Source organism: Ooceraea biroi, chromosome 8 (assembly GCF_003672135.1).
Source record: "Ooceraea biroi isolate clonal line C1 chromosome 8, Obir_v5.4, whole genome shotgun sequence".
Classification (NCBI taxonomy): Eukaryota; Metazoa; Arthropoda; class Insecta; order Hymenoptera; family Formicidae; genus Ooceraea; species Ooceraea biroi.
In genome coordinates this window covers 10,116,102-10,134,414 of record NC_039513.1, presented here as the reverse complement: position 1 = coordinate 10,134,414, position 18,313 = coordinate 10,116,102, and the positions used below count along the sequence as shown (strand labels likewise).

At 40.3% G+C, this 18,313-nt stretch overlaps 1 protein-coding gene and 1 long non-coding RNA gene across 4 annotated transcripts in view; one reads left to right on the top strand and one right to left on the bottom strand.

Annotated features, from left to right (window-relative positions):
* LOC105275581 overlaps nucleotides 1–18,313 on the top strand; it is a 20,328-nt gene extending 2,015 nt beyond the window's left edge. The window contains exons 1-11 of one of the 3 annotated variants that reach the window (XM_011332503.3): nucleotides 160–398; nucleotides 475–585; nucleotides 733–1,719; nucleotides 10,135–10,352; nucleotides 10,922–11,133; nucleotides 11,267–11,489; nucleotides 11,606–11,774; nucleotides 12,040–14,626; nucleotides 15,003–15,324; nucleotides 15,500–15,699; nucleotides 15,786–18,313. In XM_011332503.3, the coding sequence (XP_011330805.1) occupies nucleotides 10,137–10,352; nucleotides 10,922–11,133; nucleotides 11,267–11,489; nucleotides 11,606–11,774; nucleotides 12,040–14,626; nucleotides 15,003–15,324; nucleotides 15,500–15,699; nucleotides 15,786–15,954 (4,098 nt within the window). In that variant the 5' untranslated portion in view covers nucleotides 160–398; nucleotides 475–585; nucleotides 733–1,719; nucleotides 10,135–10,136 and the 3' untranslated portion in view covers nucleotides 15,955–18,313. Of the gene's footprint in view, nucleotides 1–159; nucleotides 399–474; nucleotides 586–732; nucleotides 1,720–10,134; nucleotides 10,353–10,921; nucleotides 11,134–11,266; nucleotides 11,490–11,605; nucleotides 11,775–12,039; nucleotides 14,627–15,002; nucleotides 15,325–15,499; nucleotides 15,700–15,785 lie in introns of those variants that run through there. The other 2 variants (XM_011332505.3, XM_011332504.3) reach the window with 2 other exon arrangements.
* On the bottom strand, nucleotides 3,682–10,128 carry LOC105275580. The gene is made up of 2 exons (XR_893255.2): nucleotides 5,282–10,128; nucleotides 3,682–5,193 (listed from the first exon to the last, which is right to left on the bottom strand). It is a non-coding gene; the product is annotated as an uncharacterized LOC105275580 (long non-coding RNA).

Below are 18,313 nucleotides of genomic sequence, written 5' to 3'. Positions count from 1 at the left end.
GTCGTAATTGCGTGGCGACGTGCCACGCATCGCCATTTACCGTTGATTTTTCTCGCGGTCTCGCGCGGCCGAGATTCGCGAGAAATTAAATATGATCCGTCGCGGTCGCGCGCGCACGCGGCGTTGCGGTCGCCGCCCGTTCAGCCAATCACGTTCGCGAGGCTGCCGCCTAGTTTCTCGAAACGCCGCCGCGGACATCAGCGCGGCGATCAGCTGTAATTTTGTCATGCTAAAAGGGTTAAAATACGATTAAAATACGCGTTTGTCGCAAGGTTTTGCTGGTTTCTGACGATTCCTCTGTTCCGCCTGTGTTTTCTGCTTTCGTCTGCGTTTAATTCCTTCAGTCTTACTTCATGAAACGTTACTACAAGTGGCTACAACTGAAATGAGTTTATCTCGTATGTCAATTACAGTCATATGGATTATCATCTCTCTGCTGGGTACATGCAGTATAATATTGATTTTTGCTTTCAGTGATAATAGAAGAAAATGAATACAATCCATAATAGATGAAGAGTCGTTTTATAAAATGCGCTTTGCGAGTGTTCCGTTTCTAAGCTAGATGAAAATTAGGAAGGACAAGGAGTAAGTATTTAACATGGAATTGTAGCACTATATTGATAATATACATACGTATTATCTTGTAATTATTAATGCAATTCCCATTAATTATTGTATGAGTATTTTAGAAATAAAATGGCCAAAATAATTAATACCCTAATGATTTTTCAGAGTTGGTTTCGGTTGTAATGTAAGACATTGTTGTCCTCTTCACATATACTTTATTATTATTATTTTTAGATAAGATGTATTCTTTTTATTACCATTTTCAAATTTCATTGTTTGATACATTCCATATTGATCCTGTAGAAACTTGAGAACGTTTATGATATATTATCATTATTATATTGCAATATTATTATATTATCATTATTATACTTAACTGAACGTAACAGAATTATCCGTTTACACGAATTTATATAATCTCAATTTTTATGTATGCTTTTCAAATTATATTTTATAGTTTTCCTATGCTCGTTTAATATTCCCTCATTACATTTAAGCATAATTACAATTTAAAATCGAAGCAGATCAATGCCTTTCAGATAATTGTATTTTCGTGTAAAATGTCGTTACAGTGAAGTACTCCATATGATGTAAAAATATGTTTGGTTATTTTTTGATATCGTTTCACAGCGAAACGGATTTAATAAAGTAAAATGAGGCATATACTGTCGTGGCAATATTTAACGTATGTACAATGTATATGCAATTGGTATATGTACACGTCATTCTCGTCGGGGGGAACAGCGCGTCTAGAAACGTTGCAGTCGACGGGTTGGCGAACATGTGCATCCGTGTCGCTAGCTGCGAGTCGACGCTATCTGCGCGCCGCGCGTCTAGTCTCGCGGATATCTCACGGGGTCAGGCCAGTTGGCAACAGACCTTTGAGTGGGTCGTGTGTGTGCGTGCCGACGATCGCGTCCCGTTTCTCCCGTGCTCGGCTGAGCGTTCTCCGTATCGCGTCCCGGACGCGTCGCAGCGGTGCGGATTCGACGTTTCCCGAGGGCGAACTGTCCAATCGCTGTCATCATTCGTGCGACGTCGCGCCGACGATCGGCTGCCATGGGGCCCGTCGACGGGATTATTTGACCCACGGGAACGACTCCAGGCTCGTCGGTGGGATCGTGAGCTGTCTCTCGTGAGCGCTGCGAATCGGCAAGTGTGACTATGAGCGATGACGATTTTATTGTCAAATTTTATTGTGACCGTGTTGTCGCTGCCGGACTCTCCCATCCTCTCGCTCTGACAACGCATGTCGTGCCTCCCGTCGTTCCCATTCCCGTTCCTCGAGAGGCACGAGAGCGCTCTCTTAAGAGAAAGCGTTTCCTCGCGACCGAAATCGTCGTCGTCGTCGATTGCCAGCGAGCGTGATCGCGCGAGCACACTTTAAAGTACGCGGATTGTCAGGGGAATGTGCAGCGTTCAAGTGCCTCGACGATACTTGTGAGACAATGCGCGTCGCACGGGCGACGTATCACTTACGATATTTAACCAATCAACACGCGCTTACACGCTTCAGACTTATCGTCTGAAATAATATGCGTTTACTGTATGTATTGTACTTTGCGTCGTGTGCATCGTCATGCGTCCGACCCGAGGTACGATTCTCAGTTGCATTGTCTCGCATCTCGCGTCAGCTCTCGGTTATACGTCTGCTCGATAACCGTTCAGTTAGTTGGAATTTCGATTACTGCAAAGCGATTAAGCAAGAGTTTTACAACGGTGACGTCAACGGTGTGTAATTGCTGATGAAATTCGTATGGCATTAGCATCAAAAGCGTCCAGTGAACACACCTCGTCATATGTCTTTAGTTCTTTCGATTAAACACGTCACGAAGCGTCGTGTTCCAGCTGTTCGTGACAGGTCGGAAGGGGGCAGCTTTGTCCGTTCGCTACTCGCCAAGTCTGGTAGCCGATTGTTATTCGTCCCCTCGATAATGTTCTCCTTTGCCTTTGGTACCTCGAATGGACTGCCTAGTAAGTTTGAGAGAAAGGGAGAGCATATTTTCCTATTCTTTTGAGGAATTTTTGGCACAAAAGAAAATTTTCAAGGATTTGGTGCGTTTAGAATCTCTTATCTTTTCCTACAGGAATTTGGATCGTAACCTTGGGAATTGGAAAATTTAAATGAGACAAACATCTTCGTTCGTTATACTTGCTTTGGAATTTTTCAAACAGTCTTTAGAGTTTGCACGTTCTAATGATTCTAAAGGCGTTCACAAAGGAATCGACCTGTCTTAGGCCGTTATTATGAAGGATTTATTTTTATAATTATTAAGATTTATTATTCCTGAATTTTACATTAGTAATAACATTTGAGTGGTATGAGGTGTAAACATGTTGTTGCGATATAACTTTGTTCTTTATTTAACGTGTTTTAAGATTACGCCTCGTGACTTCTAAGAAAATTAGAACGCAAATTACGTAGAGAACAAGATCTGAGCAAAGAGTAAGACTGATGGTCTACTTCAACCCGGAATTGATCCAATTATTTGGAATGTGAAAAACAATCACGCTCTGATAACATCAACGTATGTTCGAAATGGATACTTGTGAAACCACATTATAATTTGTTTTGGAGACAAAGGAAAAAACTGATTGCTTTGTATACATAATTAATGTAACAATTAGGAAGTTGTTGAAACTATCGAATTGATTGGAAAGTCCATGCGAATTGTTTTGCAATTTAAAACTTTATATTAAGAATTAATGCATAATATTCAATCACATATTATGAATGGTTGGTTTTGCAACAAAAAGCTATTTGGATTCTCTAAAAAGTATGGTGCGTGGAGAAAGCTATTCAGATTTGCTTTACACAAAATCTTTCCATTATGTAAAAAGAAAGAGAGTGAGAAGAATTTATGTTTTATTATATAAGGTGGAATAACACTGCATCACATCGGATATATTTTAAACTATTAGTGAAGTTATTAGTGAATTCTGACTAGCCAAAAACAAAAGAAAATTTCACATAGGTTATTAAAATAATTGTTCCGGGAATTAATAGATTAATTATATTAGAAAGTATTTAATAGAAAGTTATTAAATTTACTTTTTATACATATTAAATAGACTTTTGTTATTAAAGTTGTTATTAAAATAAAAATATCAGTAGAATATTAACACACAGTTTACTGAATATATTTTTTTTATAAATACATTATAAAATATATTATAGCTAAATGCGAGTAAATCTTATCACGATCATATCGACAATTATTTATCAAACTTGATAAGTGAAGTGCACTCGAAAACACCTAAATGGTACATGAGTTCTCTGTATTTAAGAGGTCGAATTTGGCGATTGTAGATACATTCTCTAAAAATCCCATTACCTCTTCCATTATATCTTTATCGAGCGTTAATTAGTGTTCAAACCTTTTGAACGGCAGTACAGTCCAAAGAAATACTCTTTTTCGCTTGACTGTGTCAAAACAGGAGAGGACGTCGTCTCAGGCTCGTTCATTCAACTTAGCTGTTTTGGATGTGCATCTAAAAAAATACAAGGTGACGGCGCAAAATGCAATATTTGGATTCTTCAATCATTCTTTATGCGAATTTTGAAGTAAAACTTTCCTGAAAATAAAAAAAGAAGGAAAAGTTATTTCTCCCCCTCGTGAACTATTTTTTAATTCTTAAAAGCAAATTAACGTATTATAATTATTAGTATTTTATAGCTTTATAATTATGTAACTGTCTAAACACGTCTCGAAATCTAATCTCTAAAGTTTCTTTTAAATTCCTATTGATGATCCAACATTAATTTGTTTTAATTAACATTATCTTTTTCCAACAGTTTTTCCGCTCTAAAGTTTCTCATAGATATGTCGATACTCAGTTCTCCTTGTATAAGTTGCTTCTTTTCGTTTCGGAGTGCTTTTTAAGTCTCCCAGGAAAGCAATAGCCAATGTTCTTGAAGTGTCAAAGAAAAAAGCATCACGCGAGAGGTGAGGTCCCGTGCGTTGTGTCCACGTGAGTTAAAATTGCGGATCGGCCTTGGTTGAGAATGTCTATAAATACGAGGTTCGCTTATAGGCGACCCGCGACCGAAGGTGCAGCGCGACCGCGCGTTGCACCGTCGTCGTTGTCGTCCCTCGGCAAGGCTGCACGCGCTAGGAAACACGTTTGGTCTCTCTCTAGCTTTCCGTCTCTTATACATTACGTAAGGCCCCGCGATATCAGGGGACACGTGGTGGCAAACGGAAATGTACGCGTATAGGATAGTCCAAAAGCGGCAGTCTTGCAACATGTCTCTTTGTGCAAGGTCTCAGCTTTTTCTCAATGAAAATAATTGAGACGCTTCATCTTCGAATAATTAACGAGTGCCGATACAAAGTCATCTTAGTGACTTAAATTTTCCAAAGGAGATAACAGTGAATAATTACAAAAATGTACAACGTTAAGAAATACAAAGCCTTCGACGTTTTGTCGCCAAGGATAAATTATTTTCGAATCGACTGCAGAAGCCGTATTAATATACAATAGTAGTGGTTCTGACGGCAAATCAATCGTTCTTTCACAGTGAGTTAAAATAATACAATTACGATTGGACATTTGACTCATGGATTGTTATCTCCTTTCCTTCCGCTGCGCAATTTTCGAATAAATTTGTTGAATAAAGTCCATCTGTAATGGAGTATTTTTATGTTAAATTAATGCGGATTCTTTTATCGCATTGTGCAAAATCGCATCGGTGTATCATCGCAACACGTACTGTTACTTTTCCATTGTTGTTTCGCACTGCGCGCTCTGCGCACGTAGGTGGGCATATGCACGCGCAATCATGAAATTACAGTAGTGTTGGTTGCATAATATACAGGTAACCTAGATCTGCACCCACTGCTTCCCACCCGTTGACCTCGTTACCCTCCCTGGTCTCGGCTTTGCCCTGCCTTCACAAGCAGAAACCTTTATTCCAAGTCGAGATGTTCTCCACACTTCGACGAATCATCCGCGAGTGACGAAACTTAGGAAAACGGTAAAATTCCAAGATATTGCGGAATCTGAAAAAACTCGAAAAAGAAATCGGATGATCCAAGTGCTTGGATTCTCTTATAGAATTCCAAGTACAAAATTGAGAGGCGCAGTTGGTAAATGCGAGATAAAATCTATTTCTCTTTACCTAACGTGTTTTGGCTCTTTTGTACAAATTTACATCTTATTTGGTCGCGCGTGTGGATAAATATCTTGCGAAAGCCAAACTCATAGATACACCACACCAGAGCAGAGTTCTTACGAACGAAATCAGATCAATGATCTCTTTCTCCCCCGAACCATCGAAACTCACTTTCACCAGTGCGCGGATTTTACTTGTATCATGTCGTTCCACCGTGAAACAGCCGGAATCGGCAGTGTCTATTTTAGGTTGCGCGTTCAAACGCGCCACTTACAAAACGTATGGTACGGTTACGGGAAACCGCGTTCCGTTGTAACTCTTCACCAGCTGGTCGCTCGATTGGCTGGCACCAAAATATAAAATAAGCGATTTGTAATACCGAAGAGGAATTTTACAAATAAAATCTTAAAATTTTATTTCCAAATGAGTTGTTTTTATATGAGGCTGTTGTTATTATTATTATTATTATTGCAAAATATCTATTTTTTTACGATCAGGATAGATTCATCCGGAAACCGTACACCCCCTCGCCACGTGGGCCAGTCGACCCAGTTTCGAGCTTACGATCGCTCATAAAATGCGGAACGCCCGGTAGATAGGCGCTCTGGATTTTTTTAGGTGACCCAGCTGAAAGATATCGATTTGGTTTGAATTTTCTAAGCAAGAAACTAAGCGCGCGTAGAACGGTGTATTACGATGATCAACTGTTCTACGATGATTAACTACGATTAACTGACTGCAATGTGCCGATATTAAAGTTAAAGGTCATATCGAGCGGTACTGCTTCGCGTACTTTTATGTTGCGTTCTTCTGGGAGAATTTCTTTTTACACGTATTTTTATGTTTAATTTATGAGCTTGTATAACGAGCTTAATAATAAATACGAAACGTAACAGAGTCTCAAGTAATTAATCTGAAATATTTGTTTTCCGAATGTGTTTTGATGTATTTTTCATCTCGTAATCTTAACATTGAGAGACGATTAGAGCATGTAAAGGATAATAAAGTTTTATCTCTAATAAGGTTAAATATGTGCCACAAATACGCATGATATTCTCGCCGATAAAGTGCTGCGTTTCGCCATCGTCAACGCCGACAAACCTACCGGAAGAGCGAGTTTATTTCTGGGTAGACTTGAAAGCGTTCCTTTGCCAGTCGAAGAACGAATAGGATCGACGTACATACCACGCGATATCTCAGACAAGTCTGACTCGTTCCTTATCATCATTTACGGAGAGATTCAATTAAAATGGCAAGATAGAAAGACTAACCAAAAAACGAGAGAAATTATGTTGATTTAATAAGTTTAAACGGGCACACAAAATAAAAAGAGGGAATTTTATGTACCGCGATCATTGCAATCTTTTACAAAACTATTCTTTCTTTTTCTAAAAAGTATTTTTTATGATTTTACAAACAAGAGAGAAAGAATATTATACAAAGAAAGTCAAATATTTTCAGAAGCAAGATTTCAGAAACAAGATTGCCAGGATCTATTTATTTCGCACACGTCTGCGATAAATCATTTATTATTAGATTCGTCGAAAATGTTTATCGTATGTATCATTATAGAAAAAGAAGACAAAATTATAGAATCTTCGAAACAATTTTTATTAATCGAAATAGTCACGGTTGGCTCCAATATCATTTTTTCATCTCTAACCAAGCTTTTGCATGCTAGATTTAAAGAATTCTGTGTTTTTAAAATTTGTAAATTTTCTGACGGCAAAAGTGACTCTTTTCATTAATCTAATATCTTTTATTCGTGTTTCATTTTGCCATTTTCTTTATTAAATAGGATGTAGTATGATGAGAAAGACAAAAAGATGAGATAATTACGTTTAACACAGTCTACATTTAAACGTGACGTGTACATGATTTATAGATTCATGATTCATGACGACTTCCCGTGAAGTTTGTATTAGACATTCTCCGCGAAAGGTATTAAAAGTTCTTAGAAAATTCATTAGATATGCCTGTACGGCCCTGGGAGTAAATGAGCCCGTGATCAGCTCAAGCTGAAAATGGACCACTCTCTCTGGTCGTTGTGATCCGTGCTCCGCTCCGGCGCGCCATGTTCTGACAGCACAGCGACGCGATCAGCTGTTCGGCGACAGCGTCGCTCGTGCACAGCTGTGAGCGGTGCGCTCAGCTGACGACGCCATCGATACATGCCGTCGTTCCTCCCACTCTTCCACTCTTTCCTCCACCACGCGGGTCTCCAGGAACGAACCAAGCGCGAGCGTATGCCCGATCCCTGCACCGTCGACCTTACACGTGCACTTAAAAGTTTCGCGAATTAATCATTAAATTATGGAATAACCGAGAGCCTCGTTAACGTTAATTTACGGTGAATTGCATAAATGTAGTATACGAAAGATAATCATGTAGCAGCAGGTTGAAATTATTTTTTATCTGATTATAAGTTCATTATGAGAAGTCCGTGTATACGCACGCGATGCTCACGACGAGTTCACGATCCCGATCGGGACGATCCTCGATCGCTCGCGAGTGGACGAGGGAGTCTCGTGCTCGATTTCGAGCTTGCTCGAACGCGTACACGCGCTGACGTTTATCGCGCATATGCACGGGAGATGCTTTTCGTTTCTCGTCCGCGATATACGAAATATAAAAGGGTAGACTTGTAGAATCGCGCAGTCCCAGACACGATGAGCGTGCGTCTCGCTGACGTAACGTGGGCAGCGAGAGTAGATATTAAGAGACCTCGAGTTTCCGCTCATGTATTGGCTTTCCGTTTATGTAACGCGTCGTTAAGCACTCTCGCGACCCGTTCGATCGCGTGCGCTTGCGATACGCTTAATAATTTTCTTTCGTCCACTGCGCAAGATCTCACCTTTCGCCCGCTTTTCCGATAATGCCTGGCTTTGTCAAAGATCGAAGGTACCAAGGAGGCATTTCATGGAAAGACAACGATGTAATTAAAAATTGCTTATGGAGAATGTTTTCTTTTTACGTACAACAAATAAGATAAAATATTGCAGAGTTGAGTATTCATATATTTTTGATGATACTATTCTTTTTGAACAATGTCAATTAAATAAATATTACTTCAATGAATATTATCTAGCATGAAAGATATCTTGTCAATAAAATTGTAATCGATAATCAAAGTATTTAAATGTTGATATTTAATCCAGATAATAGTTTAGTACAACTAACGTGTTTCTTCCGTCCACTAAATCATACATGCGCCGATGCTATCAGCATAATGATATCCGTCTTATAATGCTAATGCTAGAAGCTGTAAGGCGATGATGTATCTATCATTAATGCAGCTGGTATCTTTACAGACAGCGCAACAACATGGCTTCTTTTACGAACTTTATTTCGAATATCGAAATCACTGTAATCTCGTAGAGTTTGATTTTTGTCGTTATGAAACACGGGAAAATAAAAAACTTTGCAACATTCAGACATGAGGATTATTCGCATGTGCAATATCGAGATCCGAACTCGCCGAGGTTGCGATTATCGTTTGCATGATGAACTCGAAGGCGCTCCGCGCTAAACATCGCCGCCGCTTAAAAAGGAGAAGAAAAAAAAGGAAAAGAAGCGTTAAACGCGTTCACCCGGGGTCGTCGACGAGAATCTCGTGAATCGACGACACGCAAGTCGGCGTTGGCCCTACCGACGCTGTACTAACCATTCGAAAAACCTGTAACCCGCCGCGGCAGGTCGCGAACTGCACCTTGTTTTCTTTCGTCACGTGTTCCGACGCGCGGTGGCTATAACCAGTCCTGCGGACGTGACACAACAACAAATTTAAAGGGACGACAAAAATCTAGGGGGCTTCTACGAGCCGTCCCGAGCACGTTGGTCCGAGCGCGAGTACCCGGAGATCACAAAGCGATCTCAATCTCAAGCACGGTGATAAGCTCTCGAGCAAATGACACTCGGATGCTCGTCGATAAACTTGCAAGCGAGTACTGCCAAAAATGTAGACTCACTCATATTTATCTCGTCTATAGATTTCCGTTCCTTTTTAGCCTCCCATTTTGTGTTTCCCGCGTGATATTCAAATTCTACCTTGCTTTTGAATCAAACGGCCAGTCAAATGATGCACACAGAATAGAGAAAAGGAATTTAATTAATTATTTAATTTGTCAATCTCGAGTATGAATTCGATTGAGAAATTGGCTGCGTGAGATTCACAAATTTTTAATGCTTATTCGAGGAGGCACATAATTATTATAATTATTATGTAACAATTTTCATAAACTGTTTGTGTAAAAGTTTATTCATATTATATTATGTATAATTATATTATATAATATATTATATAAGTTTATTTACGATAATTATGCATTTTAAACTTTTACGTTTTTCTTTCGAAACATTTGGTGATTGCGCTGTTGTTGCACTCGGCACTCAATTAAGCAATCTTTTCTCGTAATGTGTTCCGACTGTAAATATTGGTCTTCTCATTACAGGCATGCATTGCCTAGGTGCGGTGACGGGAGGAGGTATCTCCAGCCCGAATGGGGTTGGCGGCCGGAGTGGTGTTCTTAGCGTGTTTCGAGCCCTTGGAGTCCTTGTGTGCGAAGGGAGAATTCAGGGCCCTCCGCGTGGCTACAAAGAGGGTCCACACTGTGCACCGCCCATGCAAGCAGTCCCGAACGGTCACGTGTGCGAGGAGAACAACTATCTGGTAAGTAACATATGGTGCCCCCGTTACTCTCCGTTGTTCCTAGGCGACCTACTTCCACCCAGCATTTCCAGTGGACTGTAGAGCCATCGAAGAAATTTGTTTGCGCCGACCAAATGGAACAATTCCAGTCTCTGTAAGAATGTTGAAAATGCCGAGCGTTTTTCAATAAATAATTAAATAATATATGTGTATCTATATGTGAGAATTTAGAGGTTGAATGCAGTAATAAACGGTAATATGCATAAAGAGGAAGAGGAACTATTAAAAAATTTTAAAAATAAAATAGGAATGAGAAAATAATTATTATTTAAAGGATAGAAATAATCAGAATCGGAGAAACATGAACGCAAAAACTTTTCAAATTATAGAATTTTATCTTTCACTGAATAAAAACTGAAAATTATTTTTGGATTAACACAAATTTAATTTTAATTTTGATATTTTTATTTTGTATTATTTTTTATCATATCTTTACACGCACACACACGCAATAGATGATTTATTAAAATTTCTTGTCTTCAACAAAACTGCTTTTGTTATCTATTAGCATCTGCTTCAAATTGTTCTAGTGCAATCGATATCGGATACTAATTCAGGAGATCGTAGAACGCCTTGTTATTGGATCATGTTTATGCGTGGAAGTGCTTCTATGCAGCGATTGTCCCTGCGGTCTGACAAAGTCCACATGCAAGTACCCCGTGCCACCTTTATCCATCTCGCCATGGCAGAACGCATCAGAAATATTACTGGAGTACTGGTATATCTGCATTGTTCCGAGCAAGTAAGTCATGTTGACCTTACTTCACTTTTGCTGTATAACCGTTGCTATAAACTTATTCGGTATAACGTTATATTATTTCGTGTCAAAATCACGTTCTAATAGAAGGTAGCTTACACCGTGATGATGCTTTCAGGAGTCAAGAACCGATGAATTTTCAAGGATTATACCAAGCGGTGCGTTCGCGATTGCACTTCAGCCAAGTCGCGGCATGGTGGTCTCGCAGCAACGGCGCAGAGCCGAGCTACATAGCCACTCGTATTGTGTCGCATAGCGAGGATAATCTTGGTAAATTTCGTGAGACACCAGTGGAGCATACGTTCCCCCTGGCTGGTAATGGCGATGGAAATTCTATCAATGTACGAGGAATCATTTGTAATATTATGAAATACGTTTTATCAGTCTATAAGTCGAATCGATTGCGGAATCAACTTTCTCATTAATCACCTTTCTCCAATAAATTATTCCATTGCAGGTGACCGTTTGGGCATTACCACGGATGGAAGATGTACCTGTGCTCACGTGTTCGCTGCACCCAAAAAACGAGAAGGACGAGGAAGACATCGCAAGAGCGTTAACACCCACCAAAAACATCTCGATGGGATCTGTTAGCACGCAGAATCCTGAGGCTCTTGTCTTGCCTGGTAAATATTAATGAATATCGATGATACGATGATTTGTAATTCATGGTATGTAGTTATGAGTCTATTCTTATGCATTCATCATTAAGCGCGTTTATGAACAAACACAAATATCAGTTAAGATAGCATGTTTAACGTTTCTTCCGTGAATTCGCAAAATCAGTTTGCAAAATAAAAGTTTTGTTAATGCTGATATATCTAAAAATACGGTAAATAAAACTGAAACGTGCTCACGCAATCAAGAGATAATCGAGTAAATTGTTTTCAGCTCTTGTGGATGATAGATTGCAAACTACTTGCAACAAATCAGGCAAGCACGATTGTCGTTGTGAGGAGGAGGACACGTCCCCTCTGTCGCCCACCATCAGATCTAACGGTGAACGGAAACGTCGCCGATCGCTTCCCTGCGGACCGGCGGACAGTCCATGCGTGAGCTCGCAACCTGCGCCGTTGCCGTCTCTTCAAGAGAACATCCTGCAGGAGGGAGGCGCTGCCGGGATGATGAACAACAACCGTAGCGCGATACGGACTCTGCAGAACAAATCGGAGAACAGGAACGAGGTGAAGACTCGTAACAATCTGAACTCGGATCACCTGGAGCGCTGTTTCAAGGTACAGCTGAACATCGAGGAGCGGGAGGGTAATTTGGAGAAACGTTGCAAGCGTACAACGACGGAAGTACCGGAAGTTGCTAACTCGAAGATCTATGTTGAGGAGAGTTACAATAACAGCATTAAGAACTCGGCAGCCAATCCTGGCAGAGGGTCCAGTGACTCATCGGAGATCATATCGTCGACCAAGAGCGGCGGACTGCTAGACAATCTTCATCCTTTCGTTCCCACCTGGTCCTTCGTCTCTTCTTGGCAAAACAGCAATCTAAACAGCAAGTTTCAGAGTTTTCGCAGTGCAAAGGAAGCCCGCTTCAACGAATCCGAAAGGAGTTACAAATCGCCGATCGCCAAGGACGCACCGAATCATCCTTCAATCGATCCGTACGGCCAATCTAATCCTTTCCACAAGTCGAATCCCGGGCCCTCAACGTACAAATGCATGCAGAAACTAGAAAATTCTACTTGCACACCAGCCGTACACCAGAGTTGCTTTAAGAATGTCAATAAGATCGTCGCGACGGCGCAAGTATCGCCCGGCCAGGACGCCTTGGAGGACAACAAGGAGGACAATACCGTCAAAGGTGGAAATCAGAAGAAAACTGGCAAATCAGACTTGAGTCAATTTATGTGGAAGTTATCGACTCCCGACGAGAAGGATAAGAAAGAGGAGGGAGGATTGCTGGAGTGGTTCAGTAAGGTGCCCGGAAGAGTTCTGGGTGTCGCGGCTGTGAAAAGCTACGTCGACAGCAACAAGACGAAGAGCGGAAATGTGAAACAGCCGGAGCATCCGAGCAAGCAGCCAAATACCAATGAAATCAAATTCAAGAACTGCAATCTGGAGTTGAGTCAGCGGGAAGTCGATGAGGTACTAGCGGTGCTGCGAGCGAGGACACCATCGGGACGTAAAAGAGCTACTGTTAAGAACACGAGGAGACGCGGAGAACGCCTCGACAGAACCGGCGAGGATTCGGCGGAGAAGGTTCCGACAAAGTGCACGACCTCGGAAGGTTCCAACGTGACAAACGGCGGTCACGTAAAGTCTTGTGAGGATTGCAATCGCAGATCGTACAAAGTGAATCATCGGGTATCGGTATCGGAGGAGCAGTCAAATTCTTTAGATCGAGTCTATTACGATAAAAATGTTTACCAACCCGCGCGTTCAAAATTCGCCGCAAATATAAATAATCTGAACGAGCCTGAACAATCCGACTCGCGGAAGTACGCGCGAGCGGAAGTGGACGCGAATGAGGATCGCTTACAGAGTGTCTCTACTAAGGCGGATGTACTACTCGGCGCTATTTTACGGACCAACAAGGACCGGAAGGATTTGTCGAATGTTTCATCAAATGGGACCAGACCAAAGTCAGCGACTAGCATTGAAGATGACAGTAGCGACGATGATTCTTCATGCATCAAGCTTAATCAGCAGGATCGCAGAACCGCTGCCTTCTCTTCCAACGATGAGAAGTTCCTGCCACTGGCGGTAAACAAGAGATTGTATCGGTTCCGGCAACTATTCAAGAAGGAAACAGACAAGGAACTCGCCGTGATGACGGAGGAGAGCTCGTCTTCGCCGGAGACCTCACCGAGCCCGACGCCGCTGCCGCAACGTTACAACCCAATATCTTATAACAGCCGTTATAACAACGAACAACCGAATTTGCACAACGCGAGGAGCAACAAGGCGAAACGGCGAATCGACTTCCCGGACGTCACCGTGGAGAAAGAGCGTGCCACGGTGACTCCGGAGCTCAGTACAAAAGACGCACATCAAAAGCCACTCATAATGCATAGTACAAATAATGCGATTGATCGCGAGTGCGGCTCCGTGGGCCTAAACAACCGGCAAGATCAACATTGTGATAGGCGACTATTTGTTGGCGTGAAGGATGAAGAGCTCGACGAGGACGAGGAGAATGATGTCGCAAAGAAAGATATCGCTGTTCAGAAGAACAATTTGGCTACTTCGATTATTCCGCAGAGCGGACATTCGTCTTCCAAGATCTTACGTAACAACAATAACAAGGACGGCATCGCGGAGATGGTAGACGATGAGGCGGTCGATAAGAGTGTACCATCCGCCCTCGAACAGGAGAGATTTCGCAGATCCCTGGAGAATGCGGCGTCAATGGTGTTTCACAGCAGGACTGGTCTGCCATTGACCTCTAGTCCGGCGCCATTGAGGAGAGGGAGCTGTTGCTTCGACTACGACAGCAGCCTGAATTCCGTCTCCTCCAAGAGAAAGTATGAAGAGTTACACATTCTGTTTCAGAATGGAATAGTTTCATGGCGCGAATAGAGGATGTTATTAATTGCAACAAATAATTATACAATCATTTTCAGAAGAAAATTATCATTATTAAAATTATAATATATCATTATATAGCATATCAGATAAGTATAAGACTGCAAGAGATCAAAATTATAATTATTTTTTAAAATTATATTATAAAGATAAAATAAAGATTGATAATTAAAGAATAATTATAATCGAGGATATTCAGCAATACATTGCAGTAGTTTTTATTGGTGCCATATAATGATATTGGATCGATACTGAAATAATTCGCACCTTACACTTAAATAATTCCTCTTTTAAAATAACGTTTCACTATTTTAGCGCGTTGTTTGAATTAAATACACCACCGAGTCCGGGTGCGGTCTCGCTGGAGGAAACCGATCGCGAAACAGAAACGACCGGCGAAGGCGAGGAGACGCCGAAAAGACGCTCCAGCTCCCGCAACCGGCCGCAGAGTCATGCTCTTTTAGGCAGCTTCGAGGAGTCGGCGTTGAATGGCAGACTCGAACCGGTATCTACGGTTCATGGTTTCACAGCGGAACTTGGGGCCAGCGGTTCCTTCTGTCCGAAGCATCAGAAACTTCCAGTTACCGTGTTCTTCTACACGCTTGGTGACAATGATAAAGTCTCCACGCCATATCTTGTACGTTTTTTTTCGAGAATGTAAATCGATTAAAGATTCGTAGTAAAGATTAGTTGTCTTCTAAATGCGGAATACTTTATAATTATTTATAATAATTATTTTTTATATATAATTATTAATTCTTTCTAAATATGATACTACAGAGATACGTACTTACGCTGATATTTTTTTATAGGCTCATATTAATCTGGAGAAAAAGGGCTATCAAGTACCAAGAAGTGGTACCATCCAAGTGACACTTCTCAATCCTTTGGGTACCGTTGTTAAGATGTTCGTGGTACTGTATGATCTTACCGACATGCCGCCGCGATCTCACACTTTTTTACGTCAAAGAACATTGCGAGACAAAACACTGCGCTACCTCGTTCACCTTAGGTGAGTTCTACCATTTCTATAAACGGAGTAAGATGCAAACGGACATGAAAAAGATGACTGATATTACATGCAAACTGCCCTTTCAGATTTATGTCCAGCAAATCAGGTCGAATTTATTTGCATACGGACATCCGTATGATCATCTGTCGCAAATCCGACGTGGACACGGCGTCAGACTTGGGATCGGAGCCGCCGAAAGAACTTAGGAGCTACATCCACGGTCCCACGAATCCGAAATTTTCGCCAAGGTGCTGAGCCACGTGGTACTTTCCATGGGGCTGCTGCCAATCGTTCCGCCCGCCCAGTCCCCTTCAGGTCGAGATATAACTGACGAATGATCTTGCAAGATCCAATCTGAAAAACAGTTTTTTTTCCTTCTTCTGATACTTAATTCCGTTCTTTTTTAACCCTTTGCGGTTACCGATGCGAGCAATTACGATTTCTGTGGTGATATAAAAAGAAGTAACTAAAACGTTATTATTATTATTATTGTTTATTATTATTATTATTTGTAAGCGTTGTTCCCAAAATCTCTTGGAACATCTTGGTAGTAGAGTAAACCTAAGTTGCTGCGTTGATAATGTTAAGATATATATATAATATAATGAGAAATATAACTCTCAAAATTACTGGTAAACAATTATTTCTTTTGAAATCACTTCAGATCGCAAAGGGTTAAGGAGGTTCGAGAGAGTAGAAAAAACGCAAGCACAGAACAAGACACATTTTTCTGAAATATTATCAAACAGATTTCGCCGTTCGTGTTGGGATAATAATACATATTTACAATTATTATATATATATACAATTATTTTGTTTCTTTTCGGGAAAATTGATCAACGCATCAAAAGTTTTGCTTACATTATTCTCGAAGAAGAAAATTAAGTCTTATATTTTTGTACATTAGCGATTAAGTTCCAACACGACTGGTTGGTACAATTGAACATAAAAGTGAACGAGATATTGGTAATGCACTCACGGTGTCATTTTGGTCCATGGATTACGTCTGCAGTATAGAATGCCGCGTATAAATAAAAGTAGGATAAGTTCGCGCAGTTTCTTCATTTTTGCAGCGTAACAATAGTTCGAAATTATTTCGTTACATTAAGCCGATATCTTTTTCTGTTTCTAATCTCTAACGTGTAATAATCGTAAATGGAAATCGGTTAACTCACAGGAAACTCGCAGTAGGAATTTACTTCGAACTTTCTTTGTCTTATATGTCTATTGTAATCGATACTATAGCATATATGTTGCTAACCGATTCATTTATGAGGTTTATTACGAGCTGGACGATCTCGTTGGGAGGCCATTTTCTCAACTTATTGCTGTAAATATAGTCAAGTATAGAGAGTACACATGTAAGTCGAGTAAGAGTTTTTAAGCAGGATGATACTGCCATTGTCTATATATATAGCACCCTATGTTAAAACGAAAAAAAAAGTGATATGAGCGTGGAAGAACAACAATGAATTCGGTCTCTCGTGCTGATCGAGGAATATAAATATCGAGGAAGATTTAAACGTGTGATAAAAACGCTACGTGCAATGAAAAAGTACAAAGTTATTCGTGTGTCATTTCGTGTTTCCTCAGATAACGAAATTGCAAGTTTTGACAAGAATGGAAAAATACGGAGAAATGGTGGATTTTTCCTGGAAACCGATTGTGATTTTTGTGATTTGCGTCAATGTGATGTATTCTTTCTTTTTTACAATTCGACAAGTCCGAGTGACCGAAATGCAGGAGTTCTTTTCGGGTATGAAAAACATACACACACACACATGATACATACACAACACACACACACACACACACACACAAATAGATAGATAGATATTTATATATTTGTGTGTGTTGCGTGTATATACATATATATGTATATACGTATAAGCCAGAACACAATCTTTGTGTCCGTAGCACTGTGATGAATATTTTGATAGAATATAAAGAAGAATTATTATTATATTACAAAATAACTATTTCTGAATAGCAGAGAAATATACATTGCAAGTTTAATCGATTCTACTAATATGTCTTGCGAGGAAATAGTTGTGCGCGATTTACTAACTAGCCTTAAGGCTGATTTCGCCCGGTTTAGAGTCGTTTAAAACGGACGAACGTGATGATGCGTTTTTCGCCATTTCCTTTATTTTTCTAAAGACATTTCGTGGATTGCGCGGAAGAATTGCGCAAACGATTGAGGGAGATGCTGTACTCGATCGATTGTCATCAAACACGCCTGATTTACGGTTTATAAGGAGGCTTGTAATTGCGTGATTTATTGAGTCTTTTCGCTTTTTGTTGGATTAATGCAATTGAAACGTACTATTACACAAAAATTTAAAAAACTTACGTTTAAATATTAGAGAAACGGTTCACAGCACTTTTGGAGCTTAATATCCATTTTATCGACTCTGATTTTGTTATTAATAAGCGTTAGTAAATAAAAACTTAGCGCGTTGAATTACAGAGTTTAATTATGAGTTATACTGATGAAATGATTCTTTATGTTATGATTATATAAAAATTTTACTGTTAGATTTCTTTGCATTATTTAGTTTTTCATATATTTTATTGTACAATCTAACTGCGTTATAATTACAAAAAGCGAAAA